The sequence below is a fragment of the Felis catus genome, chromosome X (genome assembly GCF_018350175.1).
Source record: "Felis catus isolate Fca126 chromosome X, F.catus_Fca126_mat1.0, whole genome shotgun sequence".
In the NCBI taxonomy this organism is placed as follows: Eukaryota; Metazoa; Chordata; class Mammalia; order Carnivora; family Felidae; genus Felis; species Felis catus.
This window is the reverse complement of record NC_058386.1, coordinates 33,497,266-33,509,934: the sequence shown is the minus strand read 5'-3', so window position 1 is coordinate 33,509,934 and position 12,669 is coordinate 33,497,266. Positions and strand designations below refer to the sequence as shown.

General features: G+C 39.7%; 1 protein-coding gene across 2 annotated transcripts in view; it reads right to left on the bottom strand.

Moving 5' to 3' along the window:
• SYTL5 (synaptotagmin like 5) overlaps positions 1-12,669 on the bottom strand; it is a 308,338-nt gene that overhangs the window by 101,527 nt on the left and 194,142 nt on the right. For both annotated transcript variants that reach the window (XM_045050606.1, XM_045050607.1), the window contains exon 3: positions 9,573-9,893. In XM_045050606.1, coding sequence (XP_044906541.1) covers positions 9,573-9,691 — 119 coding nt within the window. In that variant the 5' untranslated portion in view covers positions 9,692-9,893. The remainder of the gene's footprint in view (positions 1-9,572; positions 9,894-12,669) is intronic.

Sequence of the window (12,669 nt, the reverse complement as noted above, 5' to 3'; positions counted from 1 at the left end):
ATGAAATCTTATCCAGACAATAAAAATGATGCTTCCAGAGAATTTTTAAGTGAGATGATAAATGTGCATTAAATAATATCAAGCAAATAGAGGATAAAAATTATATATATAATATGGTTCCAACTATATGAAAATTAAATGTATATGCAGCAAAGTGACAGGAAGGAAATTCAACAAGAGGAAACTATCTCTGGGAAGAGGAGAAGTAAGGTTTTAAAGTTCAAATTATATGTATTTTCTAATTTTTTTATAATGAATACATTACTTCTAAAATGAAAAATGTATCAGAAGATATTAAATATTTCTATCACTGGATTGAGGATTTATGAGATAAAAAATATTGTACACACTTATGCCCTTTACAGATCCTAGTGAGTTTAAACACTTGAAAAATCCCTTACTGTATAAAAGTCTCATTAATTTTAAACATTTGCATTGAATGTTTACCAGTGACAATTTCTCTGCAATGAAATAATGATTAGAAAAATTAGTAAATGCATGTCAGCCTAATATTATTATAGACTTAAATAAATTAAGCCCTAATTTCTATTAAGATATAAACATTTACATAAACTATTGACATAAAATGGTCATATGCCGGAAATCTAAAATATTAGAAGTTGGGGCACCTGGGTGGCTCAGTCAGTTAAGCGTCCGACTTCGGCTCAGGTCATGATCTCGCGGTCCATGAGTTCGAGCCCCACGTCGGGCTCTGTGCTGACCGCTCAGAGCCTGGAGCCTGTTTCAGATTCTTTGTCTCCCTCTCTCTCTGACCCTCCCCCGTTCATGCTCTGTCTCTATCTCAAAAATAAATAAACGTTAAAAAAAATTGAAAAAAAAAAGAAGTGACATTTTTGTTAGTGAAGTTTTCACTTGTATTATTTCCTTAGAAATAAAATGCCTATTTTTTCAGGAATTCAGTTGGCATTTATTTAATTAGATTTTCCCTAATGAACTGACCTACCTTTGGGCAACATGGGCTTTAGAGATCTTTGTTTCTTCAACCTCCAATAAAAAGGAATGGTAGTTTCCTGGATGTGAGTGCAAATTAACCCATGCTGCATGGGGGCATGTCCTTTACACCAATTCTGGCTAGAGCAGTACATTAGACGGGAAAAGGGGTACAAAAAGAGGAATTTGGAGAGGAGTCAAAGATGAGAGAGATACACACACACAGAAAGAGAGATATACATATATAGTATATACACACATTCTACATATGTGACAGTTTTACTTATTACTATGGTGACCACATTATTTCAAACAAAAAAAAATATGGTCTGGCAAATATATTTATTTATTTGGAGAATCCAACGTTGGAAATGTCCCCAAATACCAGGTATTTGTGGCCCTTTCCCATGGTGAGCCCTACAAGTAAGAATTACTTGGAAGAGAATGCAGAATAAAAACTGAAGTTAGTTTCCCTAAATATGTGTATATATCGAAATTCTTAAGTTCTTTGGTAGGAAAATCTCCAAGGTTTTAAACGCGCTTAAAAGGTGCCCTCCTCAATACCCATCACCCACCCTCCCCTCCCTTCCACCCCCCCTCAACCCTCAGTTTGTTCTCAGTTTTTAACAGTCTCTTATGCTTTGGCTCTCTTCCACTCTAACCTCTTTTTTTTTTCCTTCCCCTCCCCCATGGGTTTCTCTTAAGTTTCTTAGGATGAACACTGGGTGTTGTATGGAAACCAATTTGACAATAAACTTCATATATTGAAAAAAAATAAAAAAGAAAAAAAAGAAAAAAAAGAAAAAAAATATGTGTACTTAATTGAAAAAAAAAAACAAACCTTGTTAATCAGAACAAACTCACTCCAAGCCTGAATAAAACATCTGTAGAAACTAAAAAATAAAAAAATAAAAAATAATAATAATAAATAAATAAACGCACTTAAAGCAAAGCTGGATTTTCTTTTTTCATTTCTCTGTGACTCACGAAGAGTTTGGGTTTTATTAGGGAGCCAGTATGTTCAGGCAGGGAGTTTCTGTTAATCCATTAAGAAGCTTCATGGCAATTCTATTAGGATTGAAACAAAACGTGTACCAAACTAAAAGTCCACTCCTATAGTTCTCTTGGTGTTTTATGGAGACAGCGAGTCTTCAGGCTTTTCAGAAGGTCAAACTAATTTTGTTCCTAGTGGTAGTGATAAGATTTGGAAAAACGAACAGCCCCAGAGATCAAATATTTGTAGAGGATTAAGAGGATATTACCACTTGGCACTTACTGGTCTCCCTAACTTCCAGGCTGAATGTGTAACTCTTGAAATCAATTCAAATCCATTTGAACTGAATATTTAACTTATCTGCAGGATTACAAATAGCCAATTTGAATACACTTTCCCCTTCTGTTTCTCCCTTCTCTTCCCTTCTCCACCCTGCTCTAAAATGATGGAACCAACTGCACAAAGACAAAGCCATAACATGAATGGCAATTTCCAGGCTGGGATCTGTGGTCTCTTGATGACACTAGACTCTGGCTTGCTCAGTGGCCCATGTCAGCTGAGCCAACTGTTTGGAACAAAGCATAATACACTTTCCCTTTGGTTTCAGTCAGCATAAGGACTAGAACAGCATGAGGAACTCTTGTCAGTTTTCACTGTGTAAAAGCGATGCTTCTACAAAGGTCATAGTAACTTGAGATAATGTTACACAGCTCATAGGTCAGAGCTGTCCATAAATACCAGGCTAAAGAAATGTTTTCTGTTTTGCTCCATTTCTCTAAGAGTAAGGCGATGGGTGGACTCTCAATAGGATCTGAAGAGGTGCCTTTATTGCATAAACAACACAACACAGAGAAAAGGGAAGCAATATGGAATGTGAGCGCCTCGTCTCTGATGTTTACCAGCTTGGCCAATTGTTTAACAAGTTTCAGTTGCCACAGCTGTAGCCCATCATAACAGTAGCTACCCCACAGATGACATGGGGATTAAGTGGGGATACATTTTTGAATTGAGAAATACATTCTCCTTTGTGAGGCAGGTCTTGAATAGTGTACCATTCCTTTTTTGTCCTGGTCCTCAGAAGGGTCAGATACATCCCCTAGAAGTTAAAAGTGACTTAAGAGTGGCCTGTGAGCTCTGGGGCCAGACGGTGGGGCTACAAACCACAGTTCTGCCACCTACTAACTGGGCGACCTTGGACAAGTTACTTAACTTTGCATTTCAGTTTCCCCATCTGTAAATAGGATACTTAGAGCTCTGACCTCATTGGGAAAATGAATTTGTAATCTGTCCCTCACAATTCTGCAGAACCTTCGGCTAGTTCTTGGTATTTTCTCTACCTCCAAATTCATTGTACTGTTCTCCTAGAGAAGCAATGAAACATCTAAGCTGTTCCAGCACATAAGCCACTACAGATTGAGTGAGGCATAAAAATCTCCTGGAGATGGCAGGACTCTGTGAAATCATCTAGCCTCCCAGATAGAAGCCCATGCTCTATCTCTGATAGCTGATAGATTCTAGTCTAACACCATTTTCTCTCTTAGACTATAAATGTCCTGCTGCTCACTGAGATGGCTTACCAAGGATTTTAGGTATATACAGCTATTCTTGAGGCGAGAACCTACCAAGGCATTGTTTTCAACACTAAAAGTCAGCAAATTATAGCCCTTGGGCCAAATCCAGCCCACCACGTGTTTTTGTAAGTAAAGTTTTATTGGAACATAGCTATACCCGTCTGTTTACATGTTGTCTATCGCTGCTTTCATACTACAAAAGCAGGCTAACGTAATCGTAATACAGAACATATACCCTGTAGAGCCTAAAGTATTTACTATCTGGCCCTTTTCAGAAAAAAAAAATTGCTGACCTCTGGTCTATGCCATGTATAGTCTGATCCATGATTGCAAACTTCTTTATGTTTATGGACCCAACAAACATTAATATTGTGTCTCTGCTCACCTTTATTATTCCGATAATACATTTATAGCATTTGGCCTATAGAAGGTTTTCAACAAATGTTGATTACTTCTGACTCTTAGAGATTACAGGATGCTGTGGGTTGCATGTAACAGAAAGCCAGATTCAAACTGCTGTAAATAACACGGAAATCTATTATGTTGCTTAAAGAAGAAGCCCAAAGGTGTGGCAGGTTCAAGTATATCAGGATATTAACGACAATTTTCTGTCATTCGTTTGGTTCAGCTTCATCACTGTGCTGGCTTTCATTCTCAAGAGCAACAATGACAACAGGTCTCATTGAATATGTCGAGTGGGAAAGAGAACCTTCTATAAATATGGGCTATATGTTTGAGTGGGTCATCTTTGGTCTCATGTCTACCTCAAGACCAATGAGAGTTGCTAGAGGAATATTAGTCAAGGGATGAATATTTTTTTTTAATCCACTGCTGGAGCTGAGCAAAATCAAGATTTGGATAGGGAAGAAGAAAAGAACAAAAGGGGGATGTAAGGCAACCAACAGAGTTCATGACTGAGACAAGCCCAAGAATAGGTGCCAAAGAGAACATTAAGTCCAGATATGTTTTCATGTATTGTGGCCAAATGGAAATGAAATCTTCTTAGTAAAGATAAAGCCTAAATGAACTGCTGAAGTGACGAGTCACTTACAAATTGAAGATTTCTTATATAGGCCAATACCACAACCTATACATGTAGCAGTTTGTTTTTACGCAGAGAAGATCAAGCAGAGTAAGATTTTTGTCGACGAGATTTTTTTAGAGTAGATACCATGAACCATCTCATCTTTTACGTTAGAGTGAGTTCTTCCAAAATTAGAAAAACTTAAGGTACAAAATGTCAGCAAAGGTCTTTATTGTGGGCTTCCAAACTATATTTTTTTCCATTTGCATTCACTGTTGATAACTCAGTTTTATTAGCATCACTTCCGCCCTCTGTCTTCACTGCATTAAAGCCATCACTAAAACCACGTGATTTGTTCTTCAAAGAGAACATTTAAAATATTCTTATTCTGTAGTAGTTGAAACCTGGTTCTAGATATCTCCTACCATTTCTTCCTGCTTGGTCTGAAGGAAAATTAATACATTTAAGCCCCTTGGGTGAACCTAAAATGCTCTGTTAGTAGGTAGACCCCTCTTCGCAGCCTATAATTCATGACTGGAGATAATTATCAGGCTTGCCATGTGCCTTCTGGGTTCAGAGCACCTTCAGGAGCACCAAATCCCATTTTAATTAATGCTACACTTGAGTGGCTATGTGTACCATAGAGCAAAGTTGAGCATCAGTCCTAATGCATTGATTCAACACAATTTTTACATTCTTGCATTTTTCTATTTTCTTTAAGAATAACCTACTTAAACAAGTAAACACAGAAAGAAACAATAAATCCACTGCTTTCAAAAGTCCAATTTACTAACTTTCCATATCAGTTACTTCTCTGTAACCGTCATAATTCTTAAAAATTTTCTTTGGCTTCCATTTCCTTCTGAAACTGATTAGCAGAATCTGAAGGCAATTTTGTGGTTCATAGTAAACAGCTAAAATGCGGTTGACATATATTTGCCAATGCCAAATCTTTTTCACATGTCAAGGGCAAGCTCAAGTGTTACCTCTTCTGTGAAACAAGTCCTTCAATTTCTATCTTATTCATAATTAATTATGCTTCCCTGTAGATGCCAACAAAATATCATCTTACACCTCTGTGGCATGGTGAAAACAATTATTGCAACAGCTAGTACAAATGTTTACTGTTGTAATGAAATTGATTACACCATAAATTCCTTATGTTGATGATTTTAGAGGATAACAAGGAAAAAGAACAAAGTTCCCTGTTCCATCTGGCAAATCTCCTGGTTGGGTTCTCCAAAAGCTAATCTGAGAAGTAGATTTGTGTGCAAGTGATTTACAGAGTCCTCTTGGGAGGAACCTGTAAGGGAATAGGGAAGGCAGGAGAGATAAGCAGAGAGGGGCCAAGTAAGGTTGTGGTCTTTGGGTGACGGCAGTATGATTCCACAGGAAGCTGTGAGGCAGAAATTGCATTGCAAAGCCATTGGCTTGAGGATGCCCAGTAGGGACATAAACTCAAAGTTACCTGGCACTGGTGGCTCTCTAGTCCTAGGAGAAACTCTGGCCGCTCAAAGTAGGCCTCTAAAGAAGGTAATATAGACCATCCTTAGCAGTAAAGCATGTGGAAACTGGAAGATAAGAGCATGGATCCAACAAGAGACCCTAATGGATCTCAGTGGAGCACTGACAGTGTTCACTACAACACATACCAACAATAGGGCTAATGATTAATGCCAGCAATTAGTAAGTACTTACTGTATGCCAGCATTCTTCTAAACTCTTGATGATATCAGCTTATTTAATCCCTACAACAACCTCATGAGGTACCTAATGTTATTATCTCTGTTTCGCCAAATGAGCGATTTATTCATGGAACACACCTATCCAAAGTGACACAAAGATTTCATGGCTTAACGAAGATTTCAATCAATAAATGTGGATATGTGATTCAACAACACACACTGTAACGTTTATTTATTTTTGAGACAGAGAGAGACAGAGCATGAACGGGGGAAGGGCAGGGAAAGAGGGAGACACAGAATCAGAAGCAGGCTCCAGGCTCTGAGCCGTCAGGCCAGAGCCTGATGCGGGGCTCAAACTCAGGGACCGTGAGATCGTGACCCGGGTGAAGTCGGACGCTTAACTGACTGCGCCACCCAGGCGCCCCGACAACACACACTCTAAATACCATGCCACTCACTTCGGTGTAGCTTCTCAATACACAAAACTGTTAAGAGTGGCAGAGCCAGGGGCACCTGAGTGGTTCAGTTGGTTGAGCATCGGACTCTTGATTTCGGCTTAGGTAATGATCCCAGGGTTGTGGGATCGAGCCCTGTGTCAGGCTCCATACTGAGCATGGAGCCTGCTTGGGATTCTCTCTCTCTCTCTCTCTCTCTCTCTCTCTGTCTCTGTCTCTGTCTCTTTCCCCCCTCTTCCCCTCTCCCCCACTCCCACTTTGTCTCTCTCTCTCTCTCTCATTAAAAAAAAAAAAGAGTAGCAGAGCCTGAGTCATCTGGCTTGAGCTCATACCTTGGTAGCTCAGGACAAAATGAGACAACATATCTAATACAGTTAGTGCAGAAAATAACTCAACAAAATATTAGCCACTGCTGCTATTAAAGAAGGGAACAAGATATAGTAGCTTTAAAAATATCTATTTTCTATAAAAGTATCTCTTAGATCTATTAAAGCCTTTCTTCTGCTTTCCAGAAACAAGTTTGAAGGGCCAGGAAATCAACAACTTTATTCTCAATAGCTCTGTTGTATATTACACATTTGCCTACATTTCTTTATAAAGAGTAAGGAAAAAAGGCAAGGGAAGAAAGAAAACAAGGAAAACAGAGTAAAACAGATTATTAGGAAAAGATATTGTGAATGACAGAAGCAAATATTCTGAACAAATCCCTATTCATTGTACTTCAGTGTTTGTGAGGATCTGGTTATTAAATTGGGTTTTCCTGCGGTGCCTGGGCAGCTCAGTGGGTTAAGTGTCCAACTTTTGATTTTGGCTCAGGTCGTGATCTCACAGTTCGTGAGTTTGAGCCCTGTGTCAGGCTCTGTGCTCTCAGCACAGAGCCTGCTTGAGACTCTCTCTCTGCCCCTCCTCTGCTTGCCCACTCACTCACTGTCTGTCTCTTTCTCAAAATAAATAAATAAAACTTAAAAAAACAAAGAAAAAAAATATTTTGTGTTTTCCTGAATAGAGTGATTTTTAATTCCCCACAGCATGTTATCAGTTACTAGCTAGTACCTCACCTCCCATAAACAATTTAACTTTTTGCAGAATAGAAAATTTAGTCAGTTTTCGTGACTGGAATACAAATGCCAGAAACATAATTTCTGATCTCTTTAAAAATCATTAACTGCACTAACCTGAATTCTAGGCATAGAAAAATTGCAATAATTTTCATGAAAGCCTTTATTTCTTTAAGATTGGTTGAATCCTATTAGTGATGAAAATAAAAATTCTGGGCTCTTAACTATGAAGTAAGCATCAATCAAGAATATTTCAATGTATTTCCAATTCTAGGATCCTGGTTCCTTTAGGCACATTGAATACTTTTGCAATATATAAAGATAATCTTATGACAAGTTTTTTCCTGAGTAAAAAAAAGAGAATAAACTTAAGTTTTTGTGGTCTTTCCAGATTTTTTCTTGTGGTTGACATCTAGTTTCACAGCATTGTGGTCAGAATAACTGCAGTCTGGAGAGACACATAAAACACAAAATCTATATGTTGCACAGTAGGTGGTCATTGAGAAGGCAACTGTGTTTATTTCTGCTCCTCTCATCAGGGTGAGATGTAATATCTAAATATGTTTCACAAGCAGCACAGTACAGGCTGCAACCAATCCCAATGTATGTGACGACCAATCAGAACAAGGCTGTGACCATTGAGAACAGAAGATACAACCAATCAGAATGGATGCTAGCTGAAACATAGGGAAGGTCATGCTTGGGGATCCAGCTAAATATCAACCTTGCCTACAATTGATGTGAAACTCAACTGTGCCCATATTTCTCCATGTTACTCATACAGAGACGTATTATTTTTTAAATTTTATTTGAGAGGGAGAAAGAGAGCATGCGAGCAGGGGAGAGGGGCAGAGGGACAGAGAAAGAAAATCTTAAGCTGTGTCCATGCTCATGGTGGGCAGAGCCTGATGGGGGGCTCGATCCCACAACCCTAGGATCATGACCTAAGTCAAAATCAAGAGTCAGACGCTCAACTGACAGAGCCATCTAGGCACCCCTAGAGACTTATTCTTAAAAATTCAGGCGACTTCTGGGGTAAAATGAGAATTTTTCACTCTCCAGATCCTCTTCTTCTTTTCTCAGCTATGGTGGGAACAAATTCCCAGAAAGACTGACCTGAGAAAGGCATTATAAATAAATAACTGTGAACTTAGGTACCAGGCACTGTACATGTATTATCTTCCTTAATCCTTGCAATGATGCTCTGAGGTGGGCACTTTTATTATCTTTCTTTTATGGATGAGGAAACCAAGGCACAGAAAAATTGAGTAACTTGCTCAAGGTCACACAACTAATACATCTGGGAGCCGGAATTCAAACCTTGGCAGTCCTTCCACTTAACTACTACTTATGATGGTATTAGTGAATGGGCATTCTCATCAACACTGTATTATCCCTGGGGCGCCTAGGTGGCTTAGTCCGTTAAGCATCTGACTTCAGCTCAGGTCATGGTCCCATGGTTCGTGAGTTCAAGCCCAGCATCAGGCTCTGTGCTGACTGCTCAGAGCCTGGAGCCTGCTTCAGATTCTGTGTCTTCCCCTCTCGCTGCCCTCCCCGCTGCCGCTCGTGCTCTGTGTTTCTCTCTCTCTCAAAAAATAAATAAACCTGAACATTTTTTGAAAAAAACACTATATTATTTGCTCAATTCCATCCTTCAATCCAGCTAAGTGATAAAACATCAAAGATGTTTTCTAATATGTGGGTTACTGCTGGGAACCCACAAAGGCACTGACCAACATTTGTCTCCAGTAGGGTCGCAGCTGCCCAATTTCTAATCTAGCTTGCTTCCAACAGACAGCAGTCGGGAAGGGCAGAAAAGAGAAAAGAATATTACCTTATTCTCTTGTCCTCCACTTTTTTCAAATATTCATCTCTCTTTAGGACTCCCAGGATCATTTCCTTCTCATGATCTAACAAAAATGACAGATTGATAAACTCCGAGCTCTTAGACATGGTATTTCAGAAACAGCTCTGAGTAGCAGTGGGTGAATCTTCCAGGTGAAGTGATATCCGCAATTCTTGAGGCGCCCCGGATCAACCCGGAGTCACTTGGCTGTTTGATGGCAGAGAGGGCTACACAGAAAAGAGACGCCACTGGGATTACATTCCAAGAAGGTCAATCCTTCAGAATGCTACAAAGCAGGAATCAGATGACCTGGGGTAGAATACAGAACACAAAGGGAAGAAAGAGAAAGCAAAGGAGAGAAAAATTATTTAGAATTAATTAGGCCATGTTCCCATAGCGCATAGTGTCTAAGTTTTGAAACAGTGATCTACTTTACTCAAAAAAAAAAAAAAATCAACATGCAACCATTAAATAATTACTATGTGTTTTATTACCATGAAATATAATTTATACTTCCTTGATTCCAGGTTCTTTGTGCAAATTCAGTTTCTTCCATTATAATTAATTTCCTTTGCCAGCCAGTGCTGTTACCACCCTTGTGGCTGACCCATGGGTGAACGGGGTCACGACTGGGGGACACTAAGTGCACAGACTGAACTGTCCATTAAGTGGTTCCCTCCTATTCCTTCCCTTCTTCCCCCAACTAGGACCACTGTGCAAAGAGCACTGCTGTCAAGACAAATATAAATCGGTGCTACGTGTATCAACTGGAATGTTTCTCACAAACATAGCACTGAATGGGAAAAAATCAAGTTACAGAAGAATTCATGCAGAATGATGCCATATGTGTGAAGGAAACAATTTGTTACAACATTATATCTAATTTAGGAATATATACATTTGTAGTATAAATTTGTAGTATATAAACATATACATTTGTAGTATAGTATAAATTTCATGGGGAATTCAGAGATCCAATCAAAGAGAACACAGGAACTTCAACCATACTGGATAATGTTTTATTCTCAAGATGAGTGTTTATATCTCATGATGTACAGATTTGTGAATTATTCCAGGTGTGTATTACATACTGTGAAACAGATGTTACAAAACTACCCCATGTCAACATAAGAAGCACGCCAGGCTGCGTTCCTCACCCTAATTCTCGAGCACATTCTTTCACTGGCTTGGTACCTGGATTCTCTCTGTACACCCCTTACGAATGAGGACTCTTAGAGTGATCTATCTGGTTTTGTGATGTGGCCTCATCCCATGACCTTGTCCCTCAGCTTCCTTCCCAGGTCTACGGACTGCAGTCTACGTGCAAGTTACGCTTGGCTTGCTTGGTTGTAGCCAGTTTCCAAGCATAATTAGATACCTACTCAAAGGCTGCTTTGGGGCCTCCCAGTTGCCCTAAGTTTAGGCTGACATCAAAATCTCAGGTGATATGAAAGGACAGGATCTTGTCCAGAGCCTAACTTTTCAAAGTCCCTAGGTGTCTGTTTTATACAGTATACACCAAACCATAACTTTGCTGAAATGACTCAGAACAGAACCTCTTCCTATAGGTCAAGAGCTAGCCCCCTCTGAGAAAACTGCCCTGGTCAGCACAGACTTTCCAGATTGACTCCAGGCCTTTTCTTCCATCTCCAAAGTCCTAGAGGCAGCAGGGATCAGAGAGCCCCAAGGCTGACAAGAACAGAAAGCCACAAGGTTAGAGCAAAAAGGGCTCTTCAGAAAGGTTAATGGTTTGGTTTTTGCATCACCGTCCACTGTGGTCTCCTCAGATAAAGAGCAGAACTGGTTTTTCTACCCCTTGTGTGGTTCATCTGGTTTCACACTGAAATGGAAAAACCACTTGGTAACTCAATGAATGAATATGCTATAATTATAGCCTGGTTCACTTAGGACATATTTGTATTTGAAATGTCAGATTTAGAGAGTCATGTGTGAATGTTCCATAGAATTGTATTTAGAGATTATCCAAGGGGCTGGGAGCCACAAAAATGTTTGATCTGAAGCTTATGGTTATCCTTGCCTCGGGTTGGAAATGCAGACCTGCCCTCTAAAGGTCCATGGTTCTGCCCAGTGAAGAGAATAAAAAGAGGGAGGGCAGTGACACCATGGCGGAGCATCTGAAGGTGACAGAGAAGATGGGAAATCAGACAAGGATATAAAAGAAATAAAATTTCCCTGTAAGATTTTAATTAACAAAATTAGCCCTAATTGGATTTTTTCTCATTTGTACCAGGACTGACAGAGCTGATTTATGAATGAGTGGCCAAAGAGATAGATAAGAAGTAGCCAAAACTTTACTAAGAAAATCAGTGTGTGTCCTCCAGGCGGCAGGACTGGACTGTGCATTTAATAGGATGGAATCTAACTGGTGACAGTCCTGGAGAAATGTGGTGCAGAGGAGAAAGTGAGCCTGGGCATAGACAAAGGAGATCTAAGGAGCTAGAGGCCGACGATGCCCATCCAGGTTCTGAGCACAGGAGAATCACTCGGGCCTCAAAATGAAAATAACCCATTTACTCCCTGCAGCGCATGCTCCATGTTGCAGGATGGGGCGTCAGTGTGGCAAATCTCATGACATTAATCACTCAACTATAGAAAACTGATGGTTACCAGAGGAAGAGGTGGGTGGGGTCATGGGTTAAATAGAGGATGAGGATCAAGGAGTACACTTGTGGTGATGAGCATAGGGTGATGTATTGAAGTGTTGAGTCACTACATTGTGCACCTGAAACTAATATCACACTGTATGTTAACTAGAATTTCAATAAACACACACACACACACACACACACACACACACAACCACTCAAATCATACAACCAAAGGGAAATATCCTCTTGCTTGAATTTCACTTCCTCCTGGACACTTCTGATTGTGGACTGGCTTCCCATAGAGCTCTCCTTTTTAAGGAGTGGATGTCCTGGTCCTGCCAATGGAACCCTCTGTGTTTAGTCTGAACCTATGTCTAATCTGTTCTCTGTACACCAACCAAAAAAAAAAAATGTACGAGCCTTTGGAGGACCAGCAGTTGGCGTGGGATGAATTCACCTAAATTTGTACAATTTCT